The sequence below is a fragment of the Danio rerio genome, chromosome 4 (assembly GCF_049306965.1).
Source record: "Danio rerio strain Tuebingen ecotype United States chromosome 4, GRCz12tu, whole genome shotgun sequence".
Classification (NCBI taxonomy): Eukaryota; Metazoa; Chordata; class Actinopteri; order Cypriniformes; family Danionidae; genus Danio; species Danio rerio.
This window is the reverse complement of record NC_133179.1, coordinates 1,016,180-1,032,500: the sequence shown is the minus strand read 5'-3', so window position 1 is coordinate 1,032,500 and position 16,321 is coordinate 1,016,180. Positions and strand designations below refer to the sequence as shown.

The 16,321-nt window shown below is 37.5% G+C and overlaps 1 protein-coding gene and 2 non-coding genes across 4 annotated transcripts in view; all 3 read left to right on the top strand.

Moving 5' to 3' along the window:
- The window catches only part of tmem214 (transmembrane protein 214), a 15,727-nt gene extending 2,618 nt beyond the window's left edge, over window positions 1-13,109 (top strand). The window contains exons 3-16 of one of the 2 annotated variants that reach the window (NM_001256176.1): window positions 635-785; window positions 1,372-1,506; window positions 2,681-2,763; window positions 3,058-3,163; window positions 4,309-4,390; window positions 4,570-4,671; window positions 4,813-4,954; window positions 5,458-5,549; window positions 7,444-7,492; window positions 7,580-7,687; window positions 7,832-8,046; window positions 10,529-10,697; window positions 12,014-12,165; window positions 12,652-13,109. In NM_001256176.1, the coding sequence (NP_001243105.1) occupies window positions 635-785; window positions 1,372-1,506; window positions 2,681-2,763; window positions 3,058-3,163; window positions 4,309-4,390; window positions 4,570-4,671; window positions 4,813-4,954; window positions 5,458-5,549; window positions 7,444-7,492; window positions 7,580-7,687; window positions 7,832-8,046; window positions 10,529-10,697; window positions 12,014-12,165; window positions 12,652-12,772 (1,707 nt within the window). In that variant the 3' untranslated portion in view covers window positions 12,773-13,109. Of the gene's footprint in view, window positions 1-328; window positions 786-1,371; window positions 1,507-2,680; window positions 2,764-3,057; window positions 3,164-4,308; window positions 4,391-4,569; window positions 4,672-4,812; window positions 4,955-5,457; window positions 5,550-7,443; window positions 7,493-7,579; window positions 7,688-7,831; window positions 8,047-10,528; window positions 10,698-12,013; window positions 12,166-12,651 lie in introns of both variants that reach the window. The other variant, XM_073945830.1, reaches the window with a different exon arrangement.
- Window positions 13,110-14,952: 1,843 nt separating this feature from the next.
- trnay-gua (transfer RNA tyrosine (anticodon GUA)) lies at window positions 14,953-15,040 on the top strand. Its single transcript is given in 2 exon segments — window positions 14,953-14,989; window positions 15,005-15,040. It is a non-coding gene; the product is annotated as a tRNA-Tyr (tRNA).
- A 1,147-nt stretch (window positions 15,041-16,187) lies between these two features.
- Window positions 16,188-16,260, top strand: trnaa-agc (transfer RNA alanine (anticodon AGC)). The gene has a single exon. It is a non-coding gene; the product is annotated as a tRNA-Ala (tRNA).
- The last annotated feature ends 61 nt before the right edge of the window (window positions 16,261-16,321 follow it).

Sequence of the window (16,321 nt, the reverse complement as noted above, 5' to 3'; positions counted from 1 at the left end):
TTTTAAAACCTTGACTTTTCCATACCGCGGTATACCATGAACACGATTATCGCCCCATGCCTAGTCACAGCTCTACCTATGAGTGTTTGAGCTCTAATAGGAATAGTGCCTGAAGAGGGTGGGCATGTCGGATACTAGAGAGCATTTAATGGGTCTCAATTGGGATGAGAAACTGAAGTGACCTGAAAAAAAATCCATTTAGGTGTAAGCGACAAACTGCAAGATTTTATATCATCTAAACTTGAATTTTGTCTGTTTTGCAGCATCTTAAAGATATCCTTAAGACTCTGATACTAACATCTAAACAACATAATTTTAATTTCACAAGACTTTTAATATAAATATGTGAGATTTGCCTAATAAACTCTGACGTAGCCAATATTACACCCATATGACTCCATTGGGCTGGCCATGTTTACTGTTGGTTGCTAGGTTACCAATACTACAGTTAGCAGCTCTAATAAGCACGTTGGAAACGCACGTTCAGGAATTTATTTAAAAACATTTGCTTTACAGTAGGGCGTAAACCCTGCTATAAGAGAACCTAGGAAATTGATGATTGTCTTTTTTAAGTTCACATTGGCACACATTGTGTCTCTATGTATGCATAAATATGTAAATGTGTGTGTCTCAGTTGAATATCGCAGAGCTGAAGCAGCAGCTGGAGAAAAGTCAGACTCTGTTTCCTGAGAATCCGTCCATCTGGGTGAAGGATCTGGCTGGATATCTGAACTACAAACTCCCAGCTCCAGACACAGACCCCACACTCAGCAGCTACGCTCACGGTACATTTAAGGCTGTATTTACACAACATTATAACTAGATATTTTGCAGGACTTTTTAAAAATAATGTATATTTGTAGCATGTTGTTGTGCTCCTATCTATCTATCTATCCATCTATCCATCTATCCATCTATCCATCTAACTATCCATCCATCCATCCATCCATCCATCCATCCATCCATCCATCCATCCATCCATCCATCCATCCATCCATCCATCCATCCATCCATCCAATTTATTATTGTTTTATTTTTACAAATGTCTGCACAGAAATAGCAAATATCAGCAGATTCGGCTCAGTCAATGGCTTACAGTGGATATTAGTTTGTTGTGTTGGTGTAAAATCTACTCTCATATGATTTACTCGCCGTTTTCAAGAGTTGTTATTGATGGAACAGGATGTGCTTAAATGCTCATTTCTGGGTTTGCCTGCTAAAATTAGTCATCCCTGCAGCGCGCTTTATTTGCCAAATAAAAATAAACCTGAGATTATGAATTTCTGGACTAAATCCAGCATCAGCCTCTCAGAGTCACAAGACTGTTGTGGTTGAAGTGTCTGAATGTAATCACTGTGCTTCTGTGTGCAGATTACCCATACTGCCTCGCTGGGAAGGAGCTGAAGGCCATTATTAAGAACCTGCTGGGCAAATGTTCAGACGCGCTGCCCGAGTTCTTTGACCATTGCGTCTTCACCATGCTGAGAGAACAGGACCGACAGCCGAGTGAGCATTTACCGAAAACTGCATGCACAACAGTCAAAAACAGCAAAATAACAGACTTGTTTGAGGACAATTCAGATAGAAATGAAGATTCTGTCATTAATTCCTCACCATCATGTCATTCAAACCTCAAACTGAAATGAAGAGATTTTTTGGAATGTTAGGGTTAGAGCTATTAGAAACTAGCTCTAGGCTAGTTTCTAATAGCAGAGGCCGCTCTAGGCTAGTTTCCAATAGCAGAGGCCGCTCTAGGCTAGTTTCTAACAGCAGATGGTGCTCTAGGCTAGTTTTTAAAAGCAGAGGCCGCTCTAGGCTAGTTTCTAACAGCAGAGGGCGCTCTAGGCTAGTTTCTAACAGCAGAGGGCGCTCTAGGCTAGTTTCTAACAGCAGAGGGTGCTCTAGGCTAGTTTCTAACAGCAGACGGTGCTCTAGGCTAGTTTGTTACAGCAGATGGCGCTCTAGGCTAGTTTCTAACAGCAGATGGCGCTCTAGGCTAGTTTTTAACAGCAGAGACCACTCTAGGCTAGTTTCTAACAGCAGAGGGTGCTCTAGGCTAGTTTCTAAAAGCAGAGGGCGTTCTAGGCTAGTTTGTAACAGCAGGTTGCGCTCTAGTCTAGTTTGTAACAGCAGAGGGTGCTCTAGGCTAGTTTCTAACAGCAGAGGGCGTTCTAGTCTAGTTTGTAACAGCAGAGGGTGCTCTAGGCTAGTTTCTAACAGCAGGTTGTGCTCTAAGCTAGTTTCTAACAGCAGAGGGCGCTCTAGGCTAGTTTGTTACAGCAGATGGTGCTCTAGGCTAGTTTGTTACAGCAGATGGTGCTCTGCACTGGTGTTTAACAGCAGAGGCCACTCTAGGCATTTTAACAGTAGACGACTATAGTCTAGATTTTAACAGCAGACAACGCTCTTGGCTAGATTTTAACAGCAGACAGCAGTCTAGACTAGATTATAACAGTAGACAGCGCTCTAGACTAGTCTTTGACTGTAGATGGTGATCTAGGCTAGTTTTTAAACAGCCGGGGGGGCTATATGCTAGATTATAACAGCCAGCAGATTTCATTCTAAGCTAGATTTTAACATCAGACGGTCCTCTAGGCTTAATTTTAAACAACAGAGGGTGCTCCAGGCTAGGTTTTATGTGTGTGTTTGCTGAGCTCTGCTGTCTGTACTGCATTGGCAGGTGATCCTTTGCACGGCTACAGGATGTGCATTCAGGCTCTCATGCAGGACAAACCCAAAATCGCCACGCTGAACCTCTCGGACGTGAGTTGATCATTGATTTTTTTTAAAGAAATCAGATCTTAATTGCTGTGATTTTGTAATGGGATGACTGTTCATCGGAAGCACTTGAGCTGGGTTACTGAAAATTAAAAGTACCTGTGTATGTACTCCATTTTGCCAGAATTTTTACATTTTATTTATCATGTATCAAGTACAATACAAGTTTTTGTTTGCCGTTCATTGCATTCAAATAGCCTCAGATGCTGAATGGCGTAAATAAACAGATTCTCTTCTGTCAGTTGTGTTATAGTGGGTTTTCTCTGGTTTCTCTCTCAGCATCTGGAGCTGCTGCGCTCTCATCAGAACCGTCCGCTCAAGTGTCTGACCATCATGTGGGCTCTGGGACAGGCAGGATTCTACGACCTCAGCCAGGGCATCAGAGGTGACGCACACACTGCAAAACCACTAAATCACCACACAGTTTGAGGATGCAGTCCAAGTAGGCGAATTGGGACACAGCGAGAGACATTGAGAAAACTGTAGAGCTGCTGCTTTAGGGGCCGAACACGTCCAGTGGGACTCGAGTGTGAACTTTTTGCTTTGTTTCGACACAAGATCAGCAAGTTTGGCTTTCTGAAACTCAGAAGGGATTGCTTTATAAATCCAGGCTTGAAGTGAACAGTAGCCAAGCACGAAAATATTATCGTGTGTGTGTGTGTGTGTGTGTGTGTGTGTGTGTGTGTGTGTGTGTGTGTGTGTGTGTGTGTATAAATGATAGTTTAGTGTCAAATTTTTTGACACATGCCATCCTATATTATTCTGTCTTACAATAATGTAGATATGGAACAGAATTCACAGATTAAGGAACAAAATTAGGCATTTTTAGTGGAAATAGAGCTGTGTGTGTGTGTATGTGTGTGTGCATGATGCATATTTAAAGTACACATGTAATCAGATCTAAACTTATTTATTTTGTTTGCACACATCGCTGGTTTTGTGGATAACAATTCAGTGCATTCTGTGCAAGTCAGTTCAAATAATGAGTTCACATTAATGAAGTGTCTGCTGTACTAACATCCAATCAGATCACTGTTACAATACTGAAGCAAAATTGGTTGCAACTTTTGATTTACTTGGACTGTATTCAACAAATTAAACATTTTTTGAAATATGTAAAATGTAACAAATTATAATGTGGGTTATTTAAATAAAAATATATGTATTAGAGTTTTCTTTATTTAGGACAATAACTGTAAAAGTGAAGCAGGTATTTTGAAATAAAGATGACCAATGTATTTATCCATTTATTGTTGTCAGAAACATCACAGGGAAAAAAACAAAGTGCATAAAGGATGTATTTAACAGATGAAAAATCAAGAAATAAGGCTGCTTGCCAATCATTTTTAGCACAGGAACAGGAATAAACTATTGAACAATTGTAACTTTTGCTCCTAAAACGTCACAGATTTTCCAGTGGATATTGTAAAAGGATGTATCATTAATGTATTATGAAAAGCAGTGTTTCTCCTGCTGTGCTTTACAGTGTTTTTAATGTAATTGAGCTGTGTGTTTTCTGTGGTCCTGCAGTCTGGTTGGGAATCATGCTCCCTGTTCTCGGGATGAAGGCTCTCTCCGCATATGCCATCGCTTATCTGGAGCGACTGCTGACGTGAGTCTCTGTTCACTTCAATTTCAGTTCATCTTTATTTTTGTAAAGGGTTAGAGTTAGGGTTAAAGCCATAATACTTCACATTGTGGAACATTCCAGCTATTCAGACAAGCAGGAGAGCAGTGTATAATGCTGGTGGTGTTCTAGTAAACTCAAACGGTTTGATTTGTCTGTTTCAGTCTTCATGCCAACCTGACCAAAGGCTTCGGGATAATGGGGCCCAAGGAGTTCTTCCCTTTGCTGGACTTTGCTTACATGCCTAAAAACGCTCTTTCACAGAGGTAAGAGTCACTCAGAGATGTACAGATCTGCAGGATGGTGCTCTAGGCTAGTGTTAAACAGCAGACTAGCACTGTAGGCTAGTGTTTAACAGCAGACGGTGCTCTAGGCTAGTTTTTAGACATTATTTTCTCTGTTTTCAGTCTGCAGGAGCAGTTGTGTCGACTGTACCCACGGATAAAGGTTCTGGCCTTTGGTGCAAAACCTGAATCAACACTGCACACATATTTCCCATCATTCCTGTCACGAGCCACACCCAACTGTCCTGGTGCCATGAAGAAAGAGGTGAGACGCACATATTCTGTTTGCTGTTTTTATTTCCTGGACTTTGTTGAAATTGATGTGTAACATTAAAATCGATGTATAATCTTAGGGTTGAAGTGATAAAGTGATAGCTCTTGCCTAGTTTTTAACAGCAGACGGCGCTCTAGGCTAGTGTTTGACATCAGATGGCGCTCAAGGCTACATTCAAAGTATTTACAATACTTGTAAAGCATTTACCATAGTTCAAGACTTTACTTAAGCGTTACCAAAATTCAAAGTATAGTTAATGAACTAACAATGAATGACTGTATTTTCATCATCCTTAACAGAGATAAATGAATGTTTTGTTCATGTTAGTAAACACATCACCATCTTAATTTGAAGTCGTAATGTTTATAAATCAGTATGATGCAGCGAGTTTCATATTAATGACATTATCAGTGTTTTACTGCATGACTAGATATTAGTTTATTGATATTGGAGAGGATCTGATGTATGGATCTTCATTATGGTGTGTTGTGCAGCTGCTGAGGAGTCTGACGGAGTGTCTGAGCGTGGACAGTCAGAGTCTGAGTGTTTGGAGGCAGCTGTACACCAAACACCTGCCGCAGTCCAGGTGAGCAGAGTCTCTGAGCGTGTTTGCATGTGCACCAATACTCCGATTTTAATACGATCAAGACAGTACTCTGATTAAGAGTCTTCCAGTAAACAGAGGTTTTAGATGACATCAATCCAACTAAAGTATTAAACACAAGTCGAATGAAGACACGTGGAGTTTTCCTATTTCAGTGGCTTTATTGAAGTGCAGGACAGACATGGAAACACTGAAATCAAACTATTACTGTCGTGTAGGACTTTTTGACACATTTTGCAACAGGATAGTCCACACACACGGCTGTTTGGGCTCACAGACATGCACATCTTCAAGTGCGCACACACACACAGACACACACGGTGAACATCTGGGGCCTCATGTACGAAGACTTGCGTGGAAATCTTACTAAAACATTGCGTACGCACAAAGCTGTAAATGTGCGTACGCAGAAAAAAATTCAGATGTATGAAACACTGCGTACGCCGAATCTCACGCATATTCTTTTGTACATCTGAATGAACGTGAAACTGAGCGCAACATGCACGAGCACAAAACCCCTCCCTGCCTCCTCCCCCGTATGAATATGCTAATGACTATGCTAATGGAAAACCCAACGAAAAAGCAACGGCAAAAGCAAGCAAAAAGAGAAACTTTAAACAGAATGTGAATTGGAGGTGCTGCTTTCGGAGATAGACCGGAGAAAAGCGGTGTTATTTGCAAGTTTGTTCTCCGGAATTAACAACAAAAGAAAAAAATAGAGTGGGAGAGTTTAGCTGATGCGGTTAACACAGTTGGGTCTGAACATCGCACTGAGTGCATTAAAAAAAGAAATAGTGTGATTTATATCTGTAAAATGTTGCAGGACGCTTAACAGTCTCAGTGGCGCTACTCGTAAGACGCATGTAATCATGAATTGATACGCTCGAGCATGAACTCGGCTCGAATCCAGCGTCTGATGAACTCTTTCTTGTTTTTTCCCCCGCTACATATCAGATTTTGCCAACTATTTATCACGAGAAAGACAAGTAGGAATCATCAATAAGTTCATATCAATAAGCATCATATTTTATTTGCACATTTATTGAATGGAAATGTTTCTGATTCACGCATGCAAATTCATCTTCAGATAGTGTCTTTATAGCAATGTGTGTGCAGTAGATCGCTCAGATTACATTGGGAAAACAGGCGACTGCTGCAAATTGTGCTTTAATGTTTAGCTGGTCAACTGTATGGTATGGAAACCTTATATACCTGCTGAACCCGTCTCATACAGCTGCCATTGCAAGGCTCAGACACTTTGTAGAGAGGAATTTAACACAACTGCCTCTAGGAGTCGCCAATGGAAATAAAACAGACACGCACAAAAAATGTGCGTACGCCTGCCAGAAAGCTGCCGTGGAGCTGCGCACATTCCCACGTTCAGTTCATCGTTAGTAAATCCAAACGTGAGCAATTCTGAGCGTGAAACCTGGCGTACGCAAAGTTTTTGTGCGTACGCAGCGTTGATACATGAGGCCCCTGGAGAGTTATCATACACTTCATCATCATAACCAAACACACAAATCTTATTTCATACTCGCAGCCAATACCTCAGAGTTTGTGATGGGGGCATAAATGAAATGTTCCAAAACGAATGAACCCAAAATTACATGCAACTGAAGAAAACTTGTATAATTGATTCAGTTGTTAATTGATCTATGTGTTATGACCTGTAAAATGGGATCATGAAAGGATCAATCTAAAAGCAACTCGTAAACACCTTCATCCTGTTATTGCCTTATTCAGATCAAGGTAAATAATTTGATTAGTGATGTCCATGTGAATGTAGTCAGTGATCGCTTCAACATTACAGCAGCAGCAGAAAACAACATCAGTCCCTGCTCTCTCTCTCTCTCTCTCTCTCTCTCTCTTTCAGCCTTCTGCTCAATCACCTGCTGAAGACCTGGAAAACACTCCCTCTGAAGGTAAGAGTCCTCTGAGCAGTGCATGCCTCCATTAGCCACTTCTATCTCTCACACCCACACACACACACCATCTTTCTGTCTGTTTAGTTGCAGAAGAGTCTTCAGGACACCATTCAGTCATTCAGAGTGACCAATGATGAGCTGCAGAGCGGCGCACACACACAGGAGATCAGCGACTGCAACTCACTCTGCCAGGTACACACACACACACACACACACACATTTGTAATGGTTCAATTCAATCTCCTCATTTGAATAAAATACTTCTGTTTTTGCAATATTTTATGCCGGAATGGCTCTTGAAATCTTCATTTTGGCTGTGTGTTTGTGTGTGTTTAGTCTCTGCAGCTGAAGATGCATGGTCAGAGTGTGCCGTGGTGGCGTGTGCTGCTCATGCTGCTGGTGTGTGTGTTGGGTTTCGTGGCTCATGACGTCAGGACTCAGGGCTCCTTCAGTGACTCCAGAACTGCTGTGTTTCTGGAGCAGCTCGGGGTCTCCGGCGCATCCCAGCAGGCCTGGAGCCGCGTCTCACACTATAGCCAGCAGAGCCTCAGGTCAGACTACAGCACACAGGATTTATTCTGACTACAGTACAGGGTTATTATAACTCAGCAGGTCAATGTTATCAGCTTTCTTAAAGTACCAATGAAATCCAAACTAACCATATTTTTTTGTTGTTGTGTTTTTATTTGAACATTGTTCCAGCTGTCCTGTACTGTGACCTTGAGTGTCATGAAAGGCGCCTTTTAAATAAAATGCACTATTATTATTATTATTATTATTATTTATATTGATTTTGTTTGCTCAAATTACTAGTTTTGTGGTGAACGATTCATCTGTGCATGTCATTAAGAAAAACACTTTCTATTTCAACTCACCTTTATTTGTATAGCGCTTTTACAGTGTAGATTGTGTCAAAGCAGCTTCACATAGATGAAGTTGTAGTAAGTTGAAAGTGTTTCAGTTCAGTTCAGTGTAATGTAAATGTCACTTCTGAAAGGCAAAACATTTAAGTTAAATCTACCCATCTGCAGCTCCACGAGTCCTAAACCAAGGAGGACCCTGGTGAGAAACAAACTTTACCAATTGACGAAAGTGAAGGGGAAAAAAAAAAATATATATATATATATATAGAGAGAGAGAGAGAGAGAGAGAGAGAGAGAGAGAAGTAGTAAACTTTATTGTCCTTGACAGGAAATTTGTTATGGGCATCACCATATTGCTGCAGACATTCCATAAAAACAATACAAAATACAGCAGTTGCAACGTTTATCCAAGCTAACAACATGCTTAAAAAGGTCAATCATGTTTATACGAGCAAGAAACATCAGCAACAAGATGTTAGCAACATCTTAATTCTTTGCAAAACCATGTTGAAACATGCTTGCTATGTAGTAAAATATTTAGGTACGCTGAAAAGATGCCAATTCAACTCATTAACCACACTAAAACTTGGTTATTAATGCTAACAACATGCTAAAGAATATTAGTTGTGTTAAAACAAACAAGAAACGTTACATCAGCATGTTAATTCCTGTTAAAAAACATGTTGGAACATGTAGTAAAACATTTTAGATATGCTAAAAAACATGCTAATTCATCCTAGCAAAGTCTTAACCATACTAAAATTTGCTAATTGATGCTAACTGCATGATAAAGAATGTTAATCATGTTAAAACAAGCAAAAAAAAACATGCTATCAACATGCTAATTTTTTTTAAAAGCGTGTAAAAACATTAGCTATTTAATGTTAAATATACTAAAAGTCATGCTAACAACATGCTACATAAGAAACATCCTAGCAACATACTGCATATACTGTATAGCATTAACTATAAATTTACAGACTGCAATAAATACTGTGGTATAGTTTAGATTTTACTACAGTAAACTGTGGTGTATTGTAGTGGGTACAAAGGATTTCTGATAGCAGTTTAACCTACACTTTGGGACTCTACATCTTCTACCGGAGGGAAGCTGGATTGTTCACAATCCTTTCCACCTGATTGAAGACACAATTCTCATATAAAACTTGAGGAATAAAATATTCATTGTGCCCAACAGTTTTCCATCCTGTCTTTAAGAGATGCATCAACTACTTGCTTACACTGAACAGATAGGTTGCCAAACCACACTGTGATACCATATGTAACAATGCTTTCAAGAACTGCTTTATAAAACAACACCATGAGCTTTTTGTTAACTCCAGAAAGTTAACTCCAGAAACAAGTATAAATATATATTAGTTATTATTCATTCATTCATTCATTGTCGGCTTAGTCCCTTTATTAATCCGGGGTCGCCACAGCGGAATGAACCGCCAACTTATCCAGCAAGTTTTTATGCAGCGGATGCCCTTCCAGCCGCAACCCATCTCTGGGAAATATATTAGTTATTACATTATTATTATTAAATAAATATTATTATATAATATTATATTATATAATATTTGTTTGGTTTTAAATTGCAATAATTTTTTGTTTAGTTTTAGTTTAATTAATGGTTTTGTTTCTATTTCTGCTTAGTTTTTATCTTTTTAGTTTAGCTGAGAAATAAAAATAAAGTTTATTTTCGATGTTAGTTTTAAGGATATCTAAAAGCTAGTCTGCTCTAAAACAGTGACAATTCACATTTAGAAGATATAAACCTGATATTAACATCCAAAGCTTGCTGTTGTCACTTCGGCTTAAATGGATTTTTTTGCCATCATCATTGATCAAGATGCATGAAGTTAAACATGAAAAATTTACATCTTTAGCACATTTTAGAGGACTTTATGCTGTATAACTGCAGGTTTACTATGTTTATTTATACTGTCTAACCGTTACACAACTCTGGTTTTGACTGTAATGAAATAGTGTGCGTTTTACGAAGCCGCTTTGGAATGATAACTAATGTGAAAAGCGGTATAGAAGTGAACTTTATTTGAATTTAAGATGTATATATAATCATGTGCTTGGCTGTTGTGTTTGTCTGTAAACGCTCATCCAGATTTTTTTATTTATTAAAACTATAACATTACCTTTTTTTCCGCAGCTGGCTGTCTGAGAACACGCCATATTATTACTCGAGTGCGGTGACTGCGGTGCGTCCGCTGCTGGAGTACGGACAGGAGTATGTGAAGCTGGCGGTGTTGAAGATCGCACACATGAGCTCAGAGCTGATGCTGTGGATGCAGGAGAACCTGCCGCTGCTGCTGCACTGGGTGAGAAACACACTCACATGCGCACTCTCATACATACACATATATACACACATCAATGGCGAAAACAGTGAGTGTGTCAATGTAGAGAACAAAAGAGGGAACATGTGTATAAAATATTGTCTACTATTCTGTATGTAAATGCATCTGTGTGATAATTCTGATTACTTTTGGGAATATATATTTTTTCTAATTCTATTTAATTTTTATTTATTAATAATATATTTTATTTTATATATTATATTGATATATATTATATTCAATCATATTATATTAATAAATATTAAATATAAATATATTTAAAATTTTAGTTTTCAGCTTAAAGTGGAATTTTTAATGGATTAAGTAGGCAAGTTATTGGATAACAGTGGTTTGTAATAGTCAAAATTACAGTGGTTAAAATAGTAGTAAAAATAATAATGAATTGTAAAATTGTAAAAAATATTTTATTTAAAATGATTAGTTTTTTTTTTCTTTTGTGGAGATTTTATTTTTGGGGTGTTTTGTGTTGTTAAATATTTACTTTAAAAAACATGACTTTTTAGCAAAGTGATACCAGGAAAACAATTTGAATTTTTATATTTATTATTTATTATTTTTATTATTTATTTATATTTTTGTATTTAATTTATGTATTCATTTGTTTGTTGATTTTTTTTTTTTGTATATTTATTATTGAAATGTTTTTGCATTGAAAATAGCCATGGTTGCTGACATGGCATTATATAAAAATACATTACATTACTTAATAATTATTAGAAATGAGAATTATTATTATTTTTAGTTTTCGGTTTTTATTTCAGGTTGCAATTATTTTATTTCAAGTAATGAAAATGTGTTCTTTATTGTTTTCATTGTTTATGCGTGTTCCTTTAATTCTTGTTCATGTAAAGCCCTCTAGAATTACAATAGTGTATGACATGTGCGGTCACTTACAATAAGGGTTATTAGTTAAAGTAAATTAAAGCATTTACTAACATGAACAAACAATGAACAATACATTTAATACATTATTTCATGTTAGTTAACGGTAGTTAATGAAAATACAGTTGTTCATTGTTAGTTCATGTTGACTCACGGTGCATTACTGTTAACAAGCATGGACGTAATAATGCATTAATTAATGTTCAATTATGATTAATAAATGCTGTACAAGTGTTGTTCATGTTAGTAAATGCATTAACTAATGAAACCTTATTGTAAAGTGTTACCAGACGTGCTGTATAAATAAACTAGCATGTTCTAGTTTGGTTTCAGCTAGCACTTCTTAGGCTGGTTTCTGCTGTATGTTGACTGCAGCGCTGTTGATTATTCCTCAGATTCACGCCAATACTCCAGAGAGTGTGTTTCAGTTCCTGGAGTTTCTGAAGGGTCTGTTGCTGTTTGTCCATGAGCAGATGATTCTGCCGGCTCTGCATTATCTAAACACAGCACTGCAGCTCGCCTGGAGGAGTCTGCAGGAGTCCTGCAAGTCAGTACACACTTCCACAAACTCCATATATAACTAATGATCAGGTTATTTGTAGATTGTGCTTTTAATTGTTCATTATATCCTAATTTCCCTCTGGATTCTGATTGGCTGCCTGTGTTTTATCCATCTACAGCTGGGAAAATGCTTCTGAAAGTGTCTATTGTTCCTCTGTGTTTATCGCTGTATTTGTGCTGTGAACTCTGCTATTCTTTAACCCTGTCAACCATTTTTACAACTGGATCTTTATTATTATCATGATTTGTGTGAACAGGCCTTTAGTGTTGTATGTTTTGTATTTAGGGATTATTAAAAAGACTATGAAAGTGGCAGAGAATAACTTTTAGTAGCTGATTTATTTTATCCTTGGCATGATGATAATACATAATACTTGACTAGTTATAATGCAGGATTCTGCAGGAGGAAAATTCTGTCTGAGGCCTTTTGTTAATGAGTGTGTGTGTGTGTGTTTTGTGTGTGTGTTTGCAGTGGAGAGGTATCTCTGCACTGTTTACAGGATCACGTTCGCTCCTTCACCAACAGCACCTGGATTTACCTGCAGGACGCCACGTCTGCCATCAAGAGCCGAGCGCAGGAGCTGCTGTCCTGAGCCCCAACACTGCGGCTCTTCTTTCTTCTTTCTTTTTTTTTTGTTTGTCAGTGTGCATGAGATTTTATATCTGTTGTGCTGACGGTTCTGTCTTTTATGCAGATGTTTTTTTCAATGGGGTTTATTTTACACAAAAATTGCCAATCCAGACTGAGTTGGAGAGAGAGAGAGAGAGAGAGAGAGAGACATGTTATTTAACATCCCGCTGAACACTGACTACTGAACACTGAAGATGACCACATTACTGAAACACGCACGAGTCCTGGAAGAGGAGCTGATTTCATAGTTTGTAAATGATTTATATATAAATGAATAAAACAATGCTGTTCAGTCCTGATCACCGTGTGGTTTATTTGTGTTTTGCGACGAAGTTGTGAAAGTTGAGTGTGTAAGGTGGTGAAACGAAAGTTTTTTTTCACATGTCTGTATTTATGTTTGCACGTGTGTATTCGTGTTTGCGTGTGTGTATTAGTGTTTGCGTGTGTGTATTAGTGTTTGCGCGTGTGTATTAGTGTTTGCATATGTGTATTTGTGTTTGCATGTGTGTATTTAAGTTTGCATGTGTATATTTATGTTTGTGTGTGTATTTATGTTTGTGTGTATTTAAGTTGGTATGTGTATTTATGTTTGTGTGTATTTATGTTTGTGTGTGTATTTTTGTTTGTGTTTATGTTTGTATGCATGTATTCATGTTTGCATGTGTATCTGTTTGTATGTGTGTATTTATGTTTGTATGCGTGTATTTATGTTTGTATGCGTGTATTCATGTTTGTATGCGTGTATTTATGTTTGTATGCGTGTATTCATGTTTGTATGCGTGTATTCATGTTTGCATGTGTGTTTTTATGTTTGCATGTGTGTATTTGTTTGCATGTGTGTATTTATGTTTGTGTTTATGTTTGTATGCGTGTATTCATGTTTGAATGCGTGTATTCATGTTTGTATGTGTGTATTTACGTTTGCATGTGTGTATTTATGTTTGCATGTTTGTATTAATGTTTGCATGCGTGTATTTATGTTTGCATGTGTGTATTTATGTTTGTATGTGTGTATTTATGTTTCTATGTGTGTATTTATGTTTGCATGTGTGTATTTATGTTTGCATGTGTGTATTTATGTTTACATGTGTGTATTTATGTTTACATGTGTGTATTTATGTTTGCATGTGTGTATTTATGTTTGCATGTGTGTATTTATGTTTGCATGTGTGTATTTATGTTTGCATGTGTGTATTTATGTTTGCATGTGTGTATTTATGTTTGTATGTGTGTATTTATGTTTGCATGTGTGTATTTATGTTTGCATGTGTGTATTTATGTTTGCATGTGTGTGTTTATGTTTGCATGTGTGTGTTTATGTTTGCATGTGTGTGTGTGTGTATGTTTGCATGTGTGTATTTATGTTTGTATGTATGTTTAAGAAGATGTTCATGACAGGCTGATGAATTCTTGGTGGAAAAATCAACATCTGAGATGGAAATGTGGCCATGGCAGGAATCTAAGGTAATTCTCTGCTAATACTACGCTCAGTTATTTTGCTCATACTATAGTTACTTTACCATGTATAGAATAATTAATGATGGGTCGTTGAATTAGTAGATGATCTGTTACACTTCAGGCAGAGGTGTAGCGGACATTTTAAAAGTGGGGGAAAATCTCAGATTAATGAGAACCAAAAGTTTATGGTCATATAATTATTCACCTGTTTCTAAATGGTCTGTCTCTAAAAGTGAGGGGGCATCTCCCTGACTTCAGGTGTGCTTTATTTTCTAATAATTCAATGGCTCAGACTGCATTATTGTGCTTCTGGTTTTTACAGTTGTTCCACCGTTGAGATGTTGTATCTAAGAGTTTATTTGTGATGTGTTTGCTCCTCAAACTGCTGTGTGTAGCACTAGTGTCTTCCACCTTTCCTCAAGAGCCTTCTGCTGTGTTTTGATACGATTCAGCGTAGTGATATGGAGCTGTAATGTGCTTAAGCCTGCCGGAATAACTTTACTTGTGCCTTTATCTTACAATAACACAGTTTAGAAAGTTCAGCCAATTAGAATCAATCATTCAACAGATCTGTAGTATAAATTTATATTCTTCTTCATTTAAAACGTTAGAGGAAAGTCACTTTTAATGTGACAGAAAAGAACCGGATCTTTTATAAGTGCAACGAATCGATTCGTGTTCGTCCCTTCGATAGCTCAGTTGGTAGAGCGGAGGACTGTAGAGGTGATTCACTGACATCCTTAGGTCGCTGGTTCGAATCCGGCTCGAAGGAGGACTACTTTTTTCCCACCTTCTACTTTTACATAATTTTCTACTGGGTGAATTTGATTTAAACAGTCGAGAATATGGATTAACGGTAGTACACTCCACAGAACATATTCTAAACCAAATATCATGGATCTAAATGCAGATTTTAGGATGAAGCCTCGAAACATTTATGATTCTTTTAATTAGAATTAGTTGTTCGGAGCGCAAATCGCCTTGCCAATGTCACGTGATTTTGATAAACGAGGCTCCCTTACGTCATAATCGTTTAGACATTTGTTTTAAAAATTAACATTCAACAAAATATTTATTCAAAGAATCATACAGCTCTTTTTTGCATATTTCTGAAAATTGCGGAAATAAAATGGATAGTATTATAAAAGAAAAAAGATAATAAAATACGACCAAGCATATATTTTAATCAATGAATCAATATACTTTTTAAATAACTATAGATTGTACGTTCAATTTAAAAGTTGTTTTAAATGTGAGCAAAATTAGGTGTAATCCATTTGATTTGATTAATATAAACTGTACCCAATGACTGGTCGATACAATTTATTTTCCTAGTAAAAAAGTTAGATCCGTTTACATAAATATTTAACATATTGTTCTAGAAATTATGTACGAAGTAATAATAATGACATTCAAAACAAATACACAGCGGATTATTTTATACTTTTACACAGAGTAATTGTAATCCATATCCTTATGAAAATGCTGTAAGGTTTACTTAACACGACTTATTCTGCTAGCATTTTTTAATGATCTCTAAAGCTAAATACACACGAATAATGCATAGGTCGAGAGCGCCATCAAGCGGCGAATTGCTGAACGCGTTTAGAGTTTGGTTGCATGTATGTAATTTGTCCAGCAGGTGTCGCCACTAGCACGTGTTTTCGCGAATGCTTCGAAACAATGGATCGTTTTGCGAAACGGCTGGTTCAATTGAGCCGAAGCTTTAAAAAGATTTGTTTCTTTCATTGCTAATTTAAACTCATACAGACTATGTTGCGCTGTTTTCGCCTGCAGGATTGAAGCCTATATCGTAACTGATGATACTGAACTGATTATGACTTAAAAATCTACTGTATACCTCTATATCGATTCGTATACAAATTTTTGAATCAATGACTCGCGTACTTCAGTATGTAGGGGGATTAGCTCAGATGGTAGAGCGCTCGCTTAGCATGCGAGAGGTAGCGGGATCGATGCCCGCATCCTCCAAGTCTTTTCCGTTTACTGTAGTAGTTCCTTCATGAAATGTACTAATGTAGACAAGAAGCTA